This window comes from Nomascus leucogenys, chromosome 17, assembly GCF_006542625.1.
Source record: "Nomascus leucogenys isolate Asia chromosome 17, Asia_NLE_v1, whole genome shotgun sequence".
Classification (NCBI taxonomy): Eukaryota; Metazoa; Chordata; class Mammalia; order Primates; family Hylobatidae; genus Nomascus; species Nomascus leucogenys.
Window position 1 is genome coordinate 37015130 of NC_044397.1, and position 19295 is coordinate 37034424.

General features: G+C 49.9%; 1 protein-coding gene across 1 annotated transcript in view; it reads left to right on the forward strand.

Annotated features, from left to right (window-relative positions):
• The window catches only part of PRKRIP1 (PRKR interacting protein 1), a 31476-nt gene extending 15437 nt beyond the window's left edge, over positions 1-16039 (forward strand). Inside the window, exon 6 of the mRNA XM_030797499.1 lies at positions 14408-16039. Coding sequence (XP_030653359.1) covers positions 14408-14505 — 98 coding nt within the window. The 3' untranslated portion in view covers positions 14506-16039. The remainder of the gene's footprint in view (positions 1-14407) is intronic.
• The last annotated feature ends 3256 nt before the right edge of the window (positions 16040-19295 follow it).

Genomic DNA, 19295 nt, shown 5'->3' on the forward strand with positions numbered 1-19295 from the left:
AGCTAACTTTTGTATTTTTAGTAGAAATGGTGTTTCACCATGTTGGCCAGACTAGTCTCGAACTCCACCCACCTCGGCCTCCCAAAGTGCTGGGATTACAGACGTGAACCACCACGCCCAGCCAGCACCTGAACATACTAAAAAATGGTTAATACCACATGATTGTACATACTTTGTACCAAATGGGAAGAATAGAGTGTTCTGAGGATAACCGTCATAAAAGTGGTTTGGGCTTGGACTCACTGGCTCACATCTGTAATCCTAACATTTTGGTAGGCCGAGGTGGGAGGATCACTTGAGCCCAGGAGTTTGAGACTGGCCTGGTCAACAAAATGAGACCCCATCCCTACTAAATATTTAAAAATAAGCAAGGTGTGGTGGTGCACACCTGTAGCCCTGGCTTCTTGGAAAGCTGAGGTGGGAGGATGGCTTGAGCCCAGGTGGCTGAGGCGGCAGTGAGCTGTGATTGCACCATTGCACTCCAGCCTGGGTGACAGAGCAAGAGCCTGTCTCAAAAAAGAAGTGGTGTGTATGCCATTTATCTTGCCTTCTCAGTTTCCTTCTTTATTTTTCTTTTTTTTTTTTTTTTTTTTTTTGAGACAGAGTCTCACTCTGTCGCCCGGGCTGGAGTGCAGTGGCGCAATCTCGGCTCACTGCAAGCTCCGCCTCCCGGGTTCATGCCGTTCTCCTGCCTCAGCCTCTCCAAGTAGCTGGGACTACAGGCGCCCGCCACCACGCCCGGCTAAGTTTTTGTATTTTTAGTAGAGACGGGGTTTCACCGTGGTCTCGATCTCCTGACCTCGTGATCCGCCCGCCTCGGCCTCCCAAAGTGCTGGGATTACAAGCGTGAGCCACCGCGCCCGGCCTTTATTTTTCATTTTGTGAGAGTAAGCAAGCTTTTCCAGTTATCCGGTGGAAAGAAATGGGAGTAATGTGGTAATACCGAGTTGCGCCCCAAGGTGGCTTTGGTGCGCCGTGGGTCCTGGATAGACTCAGAGGCACAGATCACTCAAGCTATTTTGGCTCTTCTCCTAAAAAGCAGAGGGGGCAGCTGGCTGAGTGTTCTTTTGTTGGAGAGGACATCTCACCGCTTGTTTTCTGTGTTGATCCAGTAGCTCAGCACAGAAGACTCCCAGCAGTGTGGGACTTGTGTCTGAAATGACAGCATAGGATGACATTAAGCCAATGTGGATTATCCTGAAGCCTTGAACTCCCCAGATGATGTATTGCCACACTGTTACTTATCCTAACAGAGGCCTGCCCATCAAAGAAATCCAGGGCGCCCTGAGGGGATTTGTTACTAGGCACATCTAGAGCAGAGCTTCTCCACAGTCGCACTACTGATGCCTCAGGCCAGAAAATGCTGTGTCGTGAGCTGCTGTGTCTTGGTCACTGCAGGGTGTCTCACGGCATCCTAGTGTCTACCCCCCGCCGAGGCCAGGAGCACCCACCTTCCCCCAGTCATCAGCAATTGGATGTCTCCAGACACTGCCAGATGCACCCTAGTGGGGGAAGAGGACAGAATTGTTCCTGCCTGAGCGCTCCTGATCTAGGGGCAGGTATCCGGTGTCCAGAAGGCACTCAACATGTGTTTGGATGAAACTGTTTCTTTCAGAGCCAAAATCCTTCAACATAATATGTTGGAAAACTACCCACATCCTTTGTGTCTTTGGAGAAAAGAGATACTCTATGATCATTTTAGAAATTTTTAAAATACGCAGAAAAGAACAACATCAAAAATAAAAGTTGGCTGGGCACAGTGGCTTATGCCTGTAATCCCAACACTTTGGGAAGCTGAGGCTGGAGGATCATTTGAGGCCAGGAATTTGAGACCAGTGTGGGCAACATAGCAAGACCCTGTCTGTATTTTGTAAATAAATATAAGTTATCTGTAACCTGTGCTAAAAATGACTTTAACACTTTAATTTCTTTGATTTCAGTTTTTTCATATATAAGCCTTATTTCTATAAATGCCATATTTATAGATTTTATCACGTAACATTGTATCACAAGTGTTTTCCCAAGTCTGTACTTAAAAGGATTTTTTTCTAATCTATTCATTCATCTGTTAAAAACAAAATGTGTGCTTCAGTTGCAGTCAGTGGTATTTTACCCAGTATGCCTGTAGCCTGTGAATAAAATCTCAGATTCCTGGATCTTAAAATATTATATAAACAGTAGTAGAAGAGTACTGGAAGGAAGGCCGGGCGCGGTGGCTCACACCTGTAATCATAGCACTTTGGGAGGGCGAGGCAGACAGATCACCTGAGGTCAGGAGTTTAAGACCAGCCCGGCCAACATGGTGAAACCCTGTCTCTACTAAAATACAAAAATTAGCCGGGCATGATGGCACGTACCTGTAATCCCAGCTACTCGGGAGGCTGAGACGGGAGAATCACTTGAACCCAGGAGACGGTGGTTGCAGTGAGCCGAGATTGCGCCACTGCACTCCAGCCTGGGCAGCTGAGTGAGATTCTGTCTCAAAGAAAGAAAAAAAAGAGTGGGGGAAGGAAATTATGGAGAAAGCTCAAGTGTCATCGCCCGAATTGATCACCTTTTTCTGTATTCATTTTCTTTTAGTCTCCATGTGCACATCATTTGTGTGTAGCTAGAATTATAGGAAGTTTTCCATTTTGCTTATTTTATTTAACATTATACACATACTGCTTAATGAAGCACTTCCTTCATAATTTTTTCAGTGACTGGTAATATCCAGCAGCTGACATGCCATAATACACCTAATCTTTCTCCTTTTATGAAACAGTAGATTGATTCCAGTACTTGTCTTCTGTGAATATCCTGTGTCTTTCTCCCTTCCCCCTTTCTGGGGTGATAGATTAAGATAAATTTCTAAACCGGGCATGGTGGCTTACACCTGTAATCTCAGCACTTTGGGAGGCCAAGGCAGGTGAATTGCTTGAGCCCAGGAGTTGGGAAACCAGCCTGAGCAACATGGTAAAACCCTATCTCTACACAAAGTAAAAAAATTAGCCATGTGTGGTGGCACACGCCTGTAGTCCCAGCTACAAGGGAGGCTGAGGCAGGAGGATCACCTGACCTTGGGGAAGTTGAGGCTGCAGTGAGCTGTGATCATGCCACTGCACTCTAGCCTGGGTGACAGTGAGAGACCCTGTCTCAAAAAGGAAAAAAAAATAATAATAAAGATACATTTCTAACCATGGGAATTACTATATCACAGAGTATAAAAAGAACTCCTGGCTCTGGAAATACATTGCAGGTTACTTTCCGAAGGGATAGCCCCAGTTTTTACCATTGACAGTGTGTATGACAGGGTACACTCTCACCATATCCTCAACATTTTACTCTTCCTCCACATGGGTAAGAATGGGGCACATAAGAGCCACTCAAGGTCTTACTGGGGATTCAGTAAAAAGCCTTACAGAAAAACAGTGCAGACCTGCAAGATCATGGAGGGCGTCCCACTCTTGCCATTCCACCCCCCACGCACCCACCTGTGTACAGCCTCCAGAGCTCTTTTTCTTTTTTTTGAGACAGAGTCTTGCTCCATCACTCAAGTTGGAGTGCAGTGGCACCAGCTCAGCTCACTGCAACCTCCGCCTCCCAGGTTCAAGAGATTCTCCCACTTCAGCCTCCCAAGTAGCTGGGATTACAGGTGCCCACCACCGCACCAGCTAATTTTTGTATTTTTAGTAGAGGTGGGGTTTCACCATGTTGGCCAGGCTGGTCTCGAACTCCTGATCTCAGGTGATTCACCCACGTCGGCCTCCCAAAGCGCTGGGATTACAGGCATGAGCCACCGCGCCCAGCCCCAAAGCTATTTTATAAAATGTACATTGGATTGTCAGTCATTCTTCTGTCTTTATAACAATACCCAAGATCATGGAATGCTTGTTACGTACCCCTAGTTCTAAATGCTTTGCTTGTATTAACTAACAATCCTCACAGCAGCCCTGTGAGGTAGTCAGTGGTGCTGTTATCCCCATTTTACAAATGACAGACCTTAGGCACCGTGCGGTGATGGCGCCCGCAAAGCTGCAGAGGATGTGGGCAGCAGGCCCGGATGTGATCCCAGGCACCCACACCCGCCCATGAGGCGATGCTGCGTGAAACCCTGTCAGCAGCCCCAGTGTTCCTGGCCCTCATGGTCTGGCCCCTTCCGGTCTCCACCATGCTGGTCTGTCCACTCCCTTCCACATGACCCCAGCTCTCTGTCCTTCAGCCTCGCTGCATGTGCTTAGGCCGCCTGTACTCTCTTCATGCCGCCTGACTTCTCATCTGCCTGGAGAAGCTCTCTTCACTTTCGGCTTCCTCTTACAATGCTTTCTGTCTGTGTAAAGCCTCTCCTCACCTCCCTCTGGCCCCCGGCCCTAGAATTCGCCTTTCCTGCCAGCCTGTCCCTTGGGGTTGTGTGTGCCCTTGGCTGCAGACCCTGCCAGATCAGATAAGGTGCTTATCCATTCAGCTATAATGTCAGTTCCATCTTTTTCAAAATAAGCCTCATTTTAGAATGGCCTTAGATTTACAGAAAGATTGCAAAGATAGTACAGAGCATTCTCATATACCCAGTGTCCCCATTGTTTAACTTCCTAAATTAACCTGGTACATTGGTCACAATGTATGAACCCACATCGATACACTTGTTAGCTAAAGTCCATACCTTATTCCAGCTGCCTTAGTTTTTACCTGCTGCCCTTTTCTTGCTCCAGAATCCAATCCAGGGCACCGCGTCACATTTTGTTATCATGCATTCTTCAGCTCCTGTTGGCTGTGACAGTTTCTCAGACTTTCTGTGGGTCCAGTACTCTATAAAATGGCCCTCAGTTGGGATTGGTCCGATTTTCTCATAATTTGACTGGGGTAGTTTGTTTTGGGGATGAGGACCACAGAGGGAAAGCACCCTTCTCACCACACATCAGGGCTTCAGGGCTGTGTACTGCCAATGTGGCCATCAGGTTTTGTGGGGTGTTTTTTTGTTTTGTTTTTTGTTTTGTTTTGTTTTGTTTTTTTGGAGACAGGGTCTCTCTCTGTTACCCAGGCTGGAGTACAGTGGCACCATCTCACCTCACTGCAGCCTGGAACTCCTGGGCTCAAGTGATCCTCCTTCCTCAGCCTCCTGAGTAGCTGCAACTACAGATGCGGACCTCCACACCCCACTAATTTTGGTGTTTTTTGTTTGTTTGTTTGTTTGTTGAGATGGAGTCTTGCTCTGTCGCCCAGGCTGGAGTGCAATGGCTCAATCTCAGCTCACTGCAACCTCTGCCTCCTGGGTTCACGCCATTCTCCTGCCTCAGCCTCCCGAGTAGCTGGGACTACGGGCACCTGCCACCACGCCCGGCTAATTTTTTGTATTTTTAGTAGAGACGGGGTTTCACCGTGTTAACCAGGATGGTCTTGATCTCCTGACCTCGTGATCTACCCGCCTCGGCCTCCCAAAGTCCTGGGATTACAGGCATAAGCCACCACGCCTGGCTAGTTTTGGTATTTTTTCTGGAGACAGGGTCTCACTATGTTGACCAGGCTGGTGCCATCACTGTTGATGTCGACCTTGATCACATGGCTGAGGTAGTGTGGTCAGGTTTCTCCCCCATACGTTTACTCTCTTTTCCCCTTCCTATATATTACTCTGTAGAAGAGTCATTGTGTGCAGCCCACATGTAGGGAGTGTGGGGCTGTGTTCCTCCTCCCTGACAGTGGAGAATCTACATGCATCATTGAAGTCATTCTGCACGCTAGGGTTATGTCTTCTTTCCATGTATTTATCATTATTTAATCATTTCCTTCTATCAGTATGAACTTGTGGATATTCATTTTGTACTTGATAGTCCATTATTACTGTATTTGTTTTACTACTCTGTATTCCCAGCTTTGGCCATTGAGAGCTCTTTCAGTTGGCTCCTGTGTTCCCTTGACAAAGTCCCATCATTGTGGGTACTTTTTTTTTTTTTGAGACAGGGTCTCTGTTACTTAGGCTGGAGTGCAATGGCGCCATCATAGCTCACTGCAGCCTCAAAGTCCAGGCTCAAGCAATCCTCTCGCCTCAGCTTCCTGAGTAGCTGGGCCCATGGGCATGCACCACCATGCCCGGCTAAGTTTTAAAATTTTTTTGTAGAGATAAGGGTCTTGCTATATCGCCCAGGCTGGTCTCAAACTCATGGGCTCAAGCAATCCTCCTGCCTCAGCCTCCCAAAGTGCTGGAATTACAGGCGTGAACCGCCACACTTGGCTTCCTTACTTCCTGGTACTATAGGATATTCCAAACTCGTGTCTTGTGTTTCCTGCCCGGGACCTGGGATCAGCCATTTGTCCAAGAAGTCCTGGCTGCTTTTTGTTTTTTTTTTAAGACAGAGTTTCGGCTGGGCACGGTGGCGCACGCTTGTAATCCCAGCACTTTGAGAGGCCGAGGCGGGTGGATCACGAGGTCAGGAGATCGAGACCATGGTGAAACCCCGTCTCTACTAAAAACACAAAAAATTAGCCGGGCGTGGTGGCGGGCGCCTGTAGTCCCAGCTACTCGGAGAGGCTGAGGCAGGAGAATGGCGTGAACCCGGGAGGCAGAGCTTGCAGTGAGCTGAGATCGCGCCACTGCACTCCAGCCTGGGTGACAGAGCGAGACTCCGTCTCAAAAAAAAAAAAAGACAGAGTTTCACTCTTTGTTGCCCAGGCTGGAATGCAATGGCGCGATCTCGGCTCACTGCAACCTCCGCCTTCCGAGTTCAAGCAATTCTCCTGCGTCAGCCTCCTGAGTAGCTGGGATTACAGTCACGTGCCACCACACTCAGCTAATTTTTGTATTTTTAGTAGAGACAGGGTTTCACCATGTTGGCCAGGCTGGTCTCGAACTCCTAGCCTCAAACGATCCACCTGCCTTGGCCTCCCAAAGTGCTGGGATTACAGGCATGAACCACCATGCCTGGCCCCTGGCTGCTTTTACTAGAGAAATGGTATTAAAACCCAAGGTCTGGGGACTAGGCATGTTCTGTGCTACTGGATGGTTGCTTTTAGGCTCTCTCAGCTGACAGAGCCAGGAAATTTACCTGTGTACTCCACCAGTATTTATATACATATCTGTCAATACTAATACCCATAACCATCCTCATCCATATTACACTAACCTGAGTTCATACTGATGTCTCCAAGTCTAGCCCAGTATGACATGGCTCATTCTAGCCTTCTCTCCTTGTTTCTCTGTCACCTCTCACTCCAATAGTGAGTATCTTTGCTACCACCATCCACTAGCCATTTGCTTAATTGCTCAATTCTGGCATACATGGATAATGGTTTCAGAATTGTTTACTGTTACCGTGGGGGAAGCACCATTATCAACTAGAGGACATGTGCAGTCCCTTCAGCTTTACAGCTTACAGAGGCCACTCATTTCAAGAATTACTTAGATCAGCATTTTCTTTTTTAATGTTTAAAAAAAATTTTGAGACTATGTTACATTTTATCACCCAGGCTGGTCTTGAACTCCTGGGCTCAAGCGATCCTCCAGCCTCAGCCTCCCAAAGTGCTGGGATTACAGGCGTGAGCCACCACACCTGGCTGATCAGCACTTTTGCCCACACTCGCTTCACAGAGGTCATTTCGTACATTTATGTTATGTTTGGATTCGTGTGTCACCTTCTGCGTTCCATCCTAGGACCCCAACTTCCTAAATGACTTTTAAAATTAGCATAATTCAGCCAGGCACAGTGGCTCACGCCTGTAATCCCAGCACTTTGGGAGGCTGAGGTTGGCGGATCACTTGCGGTCAGGAGTTCAAGACCAGCCTGGCCAACTTGGTGAAACCCCATCTCTACTAAAAACACAAATTAGCCAGGCGTTGTGGCGGGCCCCTGTAATCCCAGCTACTCAGGAGGCGGAGGCAGGAAAATCACTTGAACCCTAGAGGTGGAGGTTGCCGTGAGCCAAGATCACACCACTGCAGTCCAGCCTGGGTGACAGAATGAGACTCAGTCTAAAAAAAAAAAAAAAAAAAAAAAGGGCCGGGCGCGGTGGCTCACGCTTGTAATCCCAGCACTTTGGGAGGCCGAGGCGGGCGGATCACGAGGTCAGGAGATCGAGACCACAGTGAAACCCCATCTCTACTAAAAATACAAAAAAATTAGCCGGGCGTGGTGGCGGGCGCCTGTAGTCCCAGCTACTCGGAGAGGCTGAGGCAGGAGAATAGCGTGAACCCGGGAGGCGGAGCTTGCAGTGAGCCGAGATTGCGCCACTGCACTCCAGCCTGGGCGACAGAGCGAGACTCCGTCTCAAAAAAAAAAAAAAGCATAATTAAGTTTTAATTATTTGTGCTGTAAGTTTTTGTGGATTTTGTCAAATGCATAGTATCATGTATCCCATGTATCCACCACTGCCATATCATACAGAATAATTCCACTGCCCTAAAATAATTCCATGTTTCCCCTGTTCAGCTTCCTCCCCACCCCTAGCCCCTGGCAGCCTCTGACCTGTTTACTGCCTCTGTGGTTCTGCCTTCTCCACACTGTCATAGAGTCAGAATTAAATCGTATAAAGCCTTTCCAGATTGGCTTCTTTTGCTTGCCAGAACGTGGCTTAATGCCCCTTCCTTTTGCCAAATAGTTTTCCACTGTCAAGATAGACCACGGTTCACCCACTGAAGGACAGCCTGGTTGCATCCAAGTTTTGGTGATTATGGATAAAGCTGCAACAAACATTTGTGTGCTACTGTTTTTTTGTGGGGTGTGTGTGTGTGTGTGTGTGTGTGTGTGTGTGTGTGTTTGAGATGGAGTCTCTCTGTCGCCGAGGCTGGAGTACAGTGGCGCAATCTCAGGTCACTACAACCTCTGCCCCCTTGGTTCACAGGTTCAAGCAATTCTCTTGCCTCAGCCTTCGGAGTAGCTGAGCCAGGCATCTGCCACCGCGCCTGGCTAATTTTTGTATTTTTAGTGGAGATGGGGTTTCACCATGTTGGCCAGGCTGGTCTCGAACTCCTGACCTCAAGTGATCTGCCTGCCTTGGCCTCCCAAAGTGCTGGGATTACAGGCATGAGCCACCGTGCCCGGCCTTGTGTGCTAGTTTTTGTGTGCTCATAAGTTTCATATCAACTGAGTACATCTGCAGGAACATGATTGCTGGGTTGTATGATAGGATTAATCTTGTTAACTTTGTAAGAAACTGCCAAACTATCTTGCAAAGTGGCTATTCCATGCTGTACTCCCACCAGCAACGATAGTTTCTCTTACCTCACATCCTTCTCAGCACTTGGTATTGTCCGTTTTTTGAATTTGAGCCATCCTAATATATGTGTTGTGCTTTTTGTTTTGATTTGTGACAGTATCTTTTTAATTCTTGTATCACCAACATGAAGCATAGTAACTAACAGGAAATAGCCACTCAATGATTTCTTACTGTTATGTATTTGTTGTGTTGAAGGAATAAACTGGGGTAATTTTGTCAAATTGCCAAATGACTTGACTGTGCCCCTGGTTTCTGGGTTTCTCCTCCCTGAGAGTGATACTCTTAGACCCTGACAGTGGGTCTTCCACACACACAAAATCCCTTGTGTTGACCATTAGTGAGATACAGGTTGGGCATCCCAAACCTAAAAATCCAAACTCGGAAATGCTGCAAAATTCAGAGCTTTTGAACACTGACATGACACTCCAAGTAGGAATTCCACCTCTAACCTCATGCAAGAGGTCACAGTCGAAACGCAGATACACATCACAGATTATTCAGTGTCTCCCAGGGACAGAAGACCCTCCCAGCCTCCTTCAGCTGCAATACAACCTTTCCACATACACCCAGATTTTTCCCCCACACAGGCACACCCACAGAGGGTAAGAAAATGGCGCCTCTCCAGACCACACACACACCAGCGGCAGATTCCCCACGATGCCCCACATGGTGCCCAGACCTCCATGCTTACTCACAGTTTCTGTGCTTGTTCTCTGCTTTGTTGTGTAAAGATACTGTTGAAAACGTCAAAAAGGCCTGCAGATCCCCTATGGGTAAGAGTGATAAGAAAAAGAGGAAGCATTTATGTTTATCTATAGCCCAGAAAGCCAAGAATGACTGCCACGCATGACCTGCAGAAGCAGAAGGATAAACGGTTGAAACACCAAAAGCCATGAACAGAAGTTGGTGAAAAATTGAAAAATGAGGCTGGGCACGGTGGCTCATGCCTGTAATCCCAGCACTTTGGGAGGCCAACAAGGGAGGATCACTTGAGCCCAGGAGTTCGAGACCAGCCTGGGCAACATGGTTGAGACCTCGTCTCTACAAAAAATATAAAAATTAGCCAGGTGTGGTGGCACACACCCATAGTCTCAGCTACTCAGGAGGCTACAGTGAGCGGTGATCACACCACTGCACTCCAGCCCGGGTGACAAAGCGGAAACCCTGTCTCAAAAAAAAAGGCCGGGTGTGGTGGCTTATGCCTATAATCCCAGCACTTTGGGAGGCCAAGGTGGGCAGATCATGAGGTCAGGAGATCAAGACCATCCTAGCTAACACGGTGAAACCCCATCTCTACTAAAATACAAAAAATTAGCCGGGTGTTGTCACATGCCTGTAGTCCCAGCTACTTGGGAGGCTGAGGCAGGAGAATTGCTTGAACCCAGGAGGCAGAGGTTGCAGTGAGCCAAGATCGTGCCACTGCACTCTAGCCTGGTGACAGTGTGAGACCCCGTCTCCAGAAAATAAAAGAAGTGTCCAGTAACCCTTTAATCCAAACACAGCATTGTAGGTGGGGATTGAAAGCCTGTTGTTACCATTAGCAGCTGATCCAGGTGTTCTTGTGACACAGCTGTGCTGCTTAAATTACTCTGGACATACTATTTTCCACTGTATGAATGGCCCATCATGTTACTGTTAAGCACTTACGTGTGAATAAGTGTAGGAAAAGGATTGCTTATCAGTAGCAAATAAATTCAGAGCCAGAAATGATGGTGACTCTAAGCCACAGATCAGCCACATGGGTGAGAGAGAGAGATGCCTTTGCTTCTTTGTTTTTTGTGCCTTGCTGTGTCACCCAGACTAGAGTGCAGTGGCGCGATCTCGGCTCACTGCAAGCTCTGCCTCCTGGGTTTCCGCCATTCTCCTGCCTCAGCCTTCCCAGTAGCTGGGACTACAGGCGCCCGCCACCACACTCGGCTAATTTTTTTTTGTATTTTTAGTAGAGACGGGGTTTCACCGTGGTCTCGATCTCCTGACCTCGTGATCCGCCCGCCTCGGCCTCCCAAGGTGCTGGGACTACAGGCGTGAGCCACTGTGCCCGGCTATCGCCTTTGCTTTCTGATGGTTCATTGCACACAACTGTGTTTCATACACAAAATTATTATTATTATTATTAGAGACAGATTCTAGCTCTTTTGCCCAGGCTGGAGTGCAGTGGTGTGATCTTGGCTCACTGTAACCCCTGCCTCCTGGGTTCAAGCGATTCTCCTGCTTCAGCCTCCCAATTAGCTGGATGACAGGCGTACGCCACCATGCCTGGCTAATTTTTTTTTTTCTGAGACAGTTTCACTCTTTCCCAGGCTAGAGTAAAGTGGCATGATCTCAGCTTGCTGCAACCTCCACCCACCCCTCACCGCCAGTTCAAGCAATTCTTCTGCCTCAGCCTCCCAAGTAGCTGGGATTACAGGTGCACCACCACACCCAGCTAATTTTTGTATTTTTAGTAGAGACGGGGTTTCACCATGTTGGCCAGGCTGGTTTCGAACTCCTGACCTCAGGTGATTCACCCGCCTTGGCCTTTTTTTTTTTTTTTTTTTGTGAGATGGAGTCTCGCTCTGTTGCCCAGGCTGGAGTGCAGTGGCGCAATCTCGGCTCACTGCAAGCTCCGCCTCCCGGGTTCACGCCATTCTCCTGCCTCAGCCTCTCCGAGTAGCTGGGACTACAGGCGCCCGCCACCACGCCCGGCTAATTTTTTTTTTTTTTTTTTTTTTTTGTATTTTTAGTAGAGACGGGGTTTCACCGTGGTCTCGATCTCCTGACCTCGTGATCTGCCCACCTCAGCCTCCCAAAGTGCTGCGATTACAAGCGTGAGCCACCGCGCCCGGCCCCGCCTTGGCCTTTAAAAGTGCTAGGATTACAGGCGTGAGCCACCACGCCCGGCCTAATTTTTGTATTTTTATAGAGACAAGGTTTCACCATGTTGGTCAGGCTGGTCTCACACTGCTGACCTCAAGTGATACACCTGCCTCGGGCTCCCAAAGTGCTGGGATTACAGGTGTGAGCCACCGTACTCAGCCACAAAATTATTTTTAAATGTTATATTTACCTTCAGGCTATGTGTATGGGGGGTATATGAAACATAAGTGAATTTCATGTTTAGACTTGGGTCTCATCCCCAAAATATCTCGTGGTGTAGATGCAGATATTCCAAAGTCTGAAAACATCTGAAATCTGAAACACCTCTGGTCCCGAGCATTTTGGATAAGGGATCTGCAGCCCATACTGCATTTTCAAAGGCTTTTCAACCACAGGGAATGCTTCCAGTCCTCCTCTGTTGCTCCCGTCCACAAACATCCAGCTCAACCAGTATTCTACGATTCATCAGACCCTATGCTTTTTTTTTTTTTTTTTTTTTGGAGACAGAGTCTGCCTCTGTCACCCAGGCTGGAGTGCAGTGGCACTATCTCGGCTCACTGCAACCTCTGCCTCCTGGGTTCAAGCGATTCTCCTGCCTCAGCCTCCCAAGTGGCTGGGATTACAGGTGCCTGCCACCACGCCCAGCTAAATTTTGTATTTCTAGTAGAGATGAGGTTTCTCCCATGTTGGTCAGGCTGGTCTCAAACTCCTGACCTCATGATCCATCCACCTCGGCCTCCCAGGGTGTTGGGATTACAGACGTGAGCCACCGTGCCCGGCCCCTTATGCAATTTCTGCAGACAACATAGGCAGAGGCCGAGAGAGTCAGAGAACGTGTTTGAGCCTGGGTCCCTGTCTTAGTGAATAGGAGATCTCGGGCAGCAAGTTCCTCCACCTCTCTGGGCTTTTATCTTCTTCATCTGTAAAATGGATGTATAAGAGTGGTACTTACCTCATAGACTATTGTAAGAATTAAACAGGGTACTCTATATACAGACTTAGCATAGTGCTTCCATGTAATAGTATTGGACAACTATTAGCTATTAAAATATCCTCACCATTTAAACTTTAAAAAAAAAAAAACTGTGCCCAGGCTGCAGTGCAGTGGCATGGCTCACTGCAGCCTTGAACTCGTGGGCCCAAAAGGTCCTCCTGCCTCAGCCTCATGAGTAGCAAGGACTATAGGCATGTGTCACCGGGCCATTTTTTGTAGAGATGGGACTCGCTGTGTTGCCCAGGCTTGTCTCGAACTCCTGGGCTCAAGTGATCCATCCTCCTCAGCCTCCCAAAGTGCGGAGATTACAGGCGTGCGCCATTGCACCCAGCTTCCGCATTTGAACTTTCAAAGCTAATCATGCTGTGTGATATGAGGTTAAGGGGAAAAAGGGATGCCCCAAATTAATGAAACTAAATCTTCCAGATACTTTCGCCAGAGCCGTGCGTGTTCTTTCTGGGGTCCCATCCTGGGTATGACAGTGAATTTTAGGCTGGGCTGTGCAGGGCCTCCTGCTTAGAAGCCCTTTGTCTGACCTTTGGTAACACAGCAGTAGCAGCGCTCGGGGTGTATAGTGGGCGTGTGGGTGGCCAGGGCAAGCCCTGCACATGTGCCGCGAGGAGCATTGGCTGGCCCGGGTGAGCCCACCCATTTGTGGGTTGCTGAGGCCACCGTGCCTGCGGGCGGCGTCCTGGCGTGGCTGAGCCGGGCCATCTGCTGCCTTGTGGTCTCTGCCCCTGCCTTTCCAACTCTCACTTGTCCTCCTGCTCCCGCATGAAGAGGGGGAGGGGAGGAGTTGGGAACACGTCCTCCCTGGTGCTCCGCTTCTGGCTGGCAGTCATGATGGAGGACAGGGAATCTGTGCTGCTCACAGGTGTCAGGAGGGGCTTCCTGGGCCGTGCTTGGGAGGAGCTGGGAAGCTGGCGTATGTGTGGGGGGCAGAGCCCTCTGCCACACAGGTTTCGGAAATCCTTTTGCAGATGGCAGTGAGAACTTGAGACTTCAGTGAGAGTGTTGTCAGCCTGGCGTTAGGTGTTGAAGAGCTGGGTCGGGAAGTTGCCCACCCAAGAGGCAACTTGAACCATGTAAAAGTAGTAGGGCCTGGTTTATGGGGTGTCGGGTCTTGCATGTGCCTCTGGGCCTTTGGGTAAAGATGGGGTGCACCCGTGAGAGCAGTGGTAGATCAGGTCTGTGACCCACCCTTACTCCCGGGGAATGGCTCAGAGGACTGGCAGGTGTGAGGCATGGCCCTGGTTTCTTGCTGTGCGGTCCAGGAACAGGGACTTCTGACTTCCCATCAGCTCTCCTCTTTGAAAGCACCCTTGGCCCTGAACGATTTTGCATGTCTGTAATTTGAATGTCGTGTGGTTACAGGACCCGGTCAGCCCAAGGAGCAGGGGTCCAGCAGCTCTGCGGAGGCATCTGGAACAGAGGAGGAGGAGGAGGTGCCCAGTTTCACCATGGGGCGATGACAGTGTTTGCCACAGCCTCTGCCTGGAACCTGGCTCGTGCTGTGACCAGAAGGGAAAGGCAGCGGTTTGGCTCTTTCTCCCCCGCAAGGACCCGCTGACCCGCTGGATGGAGAGCAAAGGAGACCCCTCCCAAGCCGCTCGCAGTCCTGCATTTGGCAGGGTTGAGAGCCTGAGGGGCCATCTCCCTGACACTCAGAGGCACTGCCTTGCAGACGCCATCCATGTTCCTGGTAAAAGGGGACAGAGAGCCTCACCTTGCCACATATTTGAACAGTGATGAGTTTGGGGCTGGTTTCTGGGAAGGGAACGTTTATTTAGTAAAGAGCAGAACACCCTTGTGTTTTGTTGGGACATGTGGACTGTGAGTCACAAACACTCTGGAGAAGGCTGAGATGCCACCATTCCCACGGGGACTGAAGACTCATTACGTGGACCTGGTCCCAGGCTCAGGGAGGAGATGGCCTCGGCTGGGGGGCTGGTCCATGTTGCCCACTCACTCCAGTGGGAAGTGGGGACCACGCCGTAGAGGGTCTGCTCCCACTGCAGCTTCCGGTGCTCTGGTGTTCTGGGAAGCCCTGGGTGTGTGCACAAGGAGGCCCGGGCCAGGGACTTCACCAGGGGCTGGGTCACAAGGGCACAGGGTGCGTAGAAAGCGCTGTGGGGGAAGAGCCGGTCACCGGAGAATGAGCAGGCAGAGACTCCAAGCTGGGCTGAGCCAGAGCAGAAGTCGAGGGATTCCCAGCCGGACCAGGGTTCTCTCACTGACAGCTGCATTTTCATCCCGAAGTGGAAGGGGGTCTAAACAGAACGGGCTGAGAGAGGCGGGACTGGGTCAAGTGGGTGGAGCTCCTCCTTGCATGACTGCAACCGTAGGGGCTTTCCGCAGGCTCACAGCAGTTGGGGCCAGCGGGGAGAAGAGAGGCAGAACTGCTGTGTCCTCAGGTGGCGCAGCCCCAGACTGGCATCCAGGCACTGGGCCCGTGCAGTGAAGGCACCTGCAGAGAGCAGGGCAGCCCGGCGCAGGGGCGTGCGCCTGGAATCCCAGCTACTCAGAAGGCCAAGGCGGGAGGACCGGTTGAGTCCAGGGATTCAAGGCCAACCTGGGCAATAGAGTGATGATGATGATGAACACAGAGGGCGGGGCACTGTGCTGGGGGCCTGGGAGGAGCCGAGACCAGCCTTTGACCTCGGTGTTTTGAGGCCAACAGAGATGACAGAGACGGTTTCTAGTTAGAGCCTTGGCTCCATTTTTGGATGATTTAGCCCCGAGTTCCTGAGTCTGTTTTATGCCCCTTACATAACTTTGATAGAATTAAGGAAATAGTGGTTTTGAGTGAAGGGAAAGGAAACCCAGAAACATTTTACGTTGCTTTTACTTCTGTAGTGTAGATTGCCCGGCCCCTCTCTCAGCCCTGTAGCATCTGTGATAGCTTCTGTCCCTTCATTGGTTCATGTCACAGGGATTTTCTTTCCCAGGAAGCGGACACAGAGAGTCAGCCCTAATAAATGAGCACATGCCCTGGCTGTACATTTTGAAACCTGTTTTTCTCTTTGTCTGGGACTGGCTGGTTTGCATTTTGGTTTTAGTTCTCCTATCTTTGGACTGTTGGTTTCCATCCCTCTCCCTGCCCCTACATGTGTCACAGCCCCTGCCCTGAATCTGCAACCTGGAGCTTGTGGGCCTCCTCAGTGCTGCCGAGGGTGCTGGGTCTTGGAGCCTGATGACCTGGCTTTGAATCCTGCCCCTGCCTCTGGTAAGCCAGGGAACTGTGAGCAAGTCCCTTCCTGCCTCTGCCAGCTCACTGGGCCAAGAGAGACAGTCGCCACAGGCGTGTGTTGGGAGGGTGGGCATATGGCGACACAGCAGGATGCCAGGTTGCAGTGGGCTTCACCCCCACGGGGTGCGGGAGGTGATATTTAGGCAGGATGTGTCCTATAGCCATTTCTGGCCATTAGTACTAGGTCATCAGGACCTTAATTTGAGAGATTCTTTCTTCAGGGCATCACTTATTTGGGAAAAGAGGAACAAGCAGATGTCATCATTGAAAAAGGAGTGGGTGATACCGAGAGCCCCTGCCCTCCCCCCACAAAAAAAAACCACGATTAGGGGAGAATCATGATTGCTCGTGGGTGGGAAGGAGTCTGGAACTGAACACAGAGGTGTAGGTAACAGAATCGTCTCAAAAAAACTCACACACAAGAATTCTTATGGCCAGGCGTGGTGAGCTCACGCCTGTAATCCCAGCACTTTGGAAGGCCGAGGCAGGAGGATTGCTTAAGCCCAGGAGTTTGAGACCAGCCTTGGCAACACAGTGAGACCCCATCTCTACAAAAAATTTTAAAATTAGCTGGGCATGATGGTGCGCACCTATAGTCCCAGCTACTTGGGAAGCTGAGGTAGGAGGATCCCTTGAGCCGAGGAGTTCAAGGCTGCAGTGAGTCATGATCACTCCACTGCACTCCAGCTTGGGTAACACAGTGAGACTCTGTCACAAAAACAAATACATCTAGGTTCTCTGGTGATGCCCCTGTAATCCTGCATCATTTACGATTCATGCCCAAATGCACATTTAAACAGGTATTTTACTGTTTAAACAGGAGATTCTACTATAGAACCCGCCCCTTTAATTAGTTAACTTTGAGACAAGGTCTTGCTATGTTGCCCCGGCTGCAGTGCAGTGGCGCCATCATTGCTCACTGCAGCCTCCAACTCCTGGGCTCAAGCATTTCTCCCACCTCAGCCTCCCAAGTAGCTAGGACTACAGGCATGCACCACCATGCCAGCCTAATTTTTGTTTGTTTTTGAAACAAGGTCTGGCCCTTTTGCCCAGGCTGGGGTGCAGTGGCGTGACCTCGGCTCACTGCAACCTCCACCTCTCAGGCTCAAACCATTCTTCCACCTCATCCTCCCAAGTAGCTGGGACTACAGGCGTGCACCACCATGCCTGGCTAATTTTTGTATTTTTTGTAGAGACGGGGTTTTGCCATCTTGCACAGGCTGGTCTCCACCTCCTGAGCTCAAACGACCCTCCCACCTCGGCCTCCCAAAGTGCTGGGATTATAAGTGTACACCACCGAGCCCTGCCCTGTTACTATTTTAAATTTATTTCCCTGTTTCCAACATTTATATTTTGGTAAAAAAACAAAAACGACATTAAAATTGAGTTAGAGGAGTGTTCTACTAACTCTTGGAAATAGAACTCAGGCCAATTCTTTTTCATTCATGGTGGAGACACGTGTTTTCTCCTTCTCCCTCTTGGAAGTTAATTTCTGTTTACTATTTGGTGTACTTGACTAAAGTGAGCTACGATTACCATATATTAACATATATTTCAGTAGAGAGAACACTCTTGGAAATTAACCTGGAGCAAGTTCCAGGAGGCCGTTTTCTGTTTTCTTACTCCACAGAACGTCTCAAATCCACTGGGTGCGGTGGCTCTTGCCTGTAACCCCAGCACTTTGGGAGGCCTAGGTGGGAGGATCACTTAAGGCCAGGAGTTCAAGACCAGCCTGATCAACATAGTGAGACCCCACATCTTTACAAAATAAAAATTGAAAAATGATCCTGGCCTAGTGGCATAGTCCTAGCTACTTCCGAGGCTAAAGTGGGAGAATCACTCGAGCCTGGGGGGTTGAGGCTGCAGTGAGCCATGATTGTGCCGCTGCACTCCAGCCTGGGTAACAGAGCAAGACCTCGTCTCAGAAATAAAAGAAAAGGCTGGGCGTGGTGGCTCACATCTGTAATCCCAGCACTTCGAGAGGCCAAGGCGGGTGGATCACCTGAGGTCAGGAGTTTGAGACCAGCCTGGCCAATATGGTGAAACCCCATCTCTACTAAAAATGCAAAAATTAGCCAGGCCTGGTGGCGAGAGCCTGTAATCCCAGCTACTGAGGAGACTGAGATAGGAGAATTGCTTGAACCCAGGAGGCAGAGGTTGCAGTGAGCCAAAATGACGCCACTGCACTCCAGTCTGGGCAACAAGAGTGAAACTTCGTCTCAAAAAATATAATAAATGGAAAAAAAATAGCAAATGTTTATTGAGCACCAACTAAGTGCAAAATCCAAAGGATTCCAAGGCCCATTGCTAGGCACTGGGGATGGTGGTGGGCAAGACACAGTTCTTGCCTTCAGGGGGCTCCAGGTCTGAGCAGGAACAGGATCGGGAAGAGCAGCACAGCCTGCTGTGTGGGCACCTGACCCAGGCCTCTGCGAAGGCAAGCGCCGAGCTGAACTCAGGTGGCTCAGGAGAACAAGAGTGCCCAGAAAGCGAGCTGGGGAGGGAGGAGGTGCCCTGCCATGGCCTCAGAGCCTGTTAATCAGGGGACTGGAGTCTCAAAGGCCACAGGGTAGAGGCTGGAATGGAGAGACATGGGGGACCTTTGAGTTTGTGGAAGGGGACAAGGCTCCTGCCTTGCCATGCAGACCAGAGGTGATGGTGGCCTGAGTTAGTGCAGAAGCAAGTGGGGACAGGGAGAAGTAGGGGAGAGTCCAGTGACGTGGAGGTGGGAGAACTCACACGACCTGAAGGGGAGGGGACTCATGGGTGGCAGCAGTGGAGTGGGTGAGGGAACCCTTCTGAGACGGCTGACCCAGGTGGTGGAGCAGGAATGCAAGGGAAGGTAACAGATTTGGCTGTGGGCCTGGTGAAATGGAGGGCCCTAGGCATGTGTGCTGGGAAGAGAGATCAAGGCTGAAGGTGATGATGGGGTCATCAGGCTGCCCTGGTCCTTGGAACTATGGGAGTAGATGAAATCAGTCAGGGAGGAGCATAGAGAGGAGAGGGACCCAG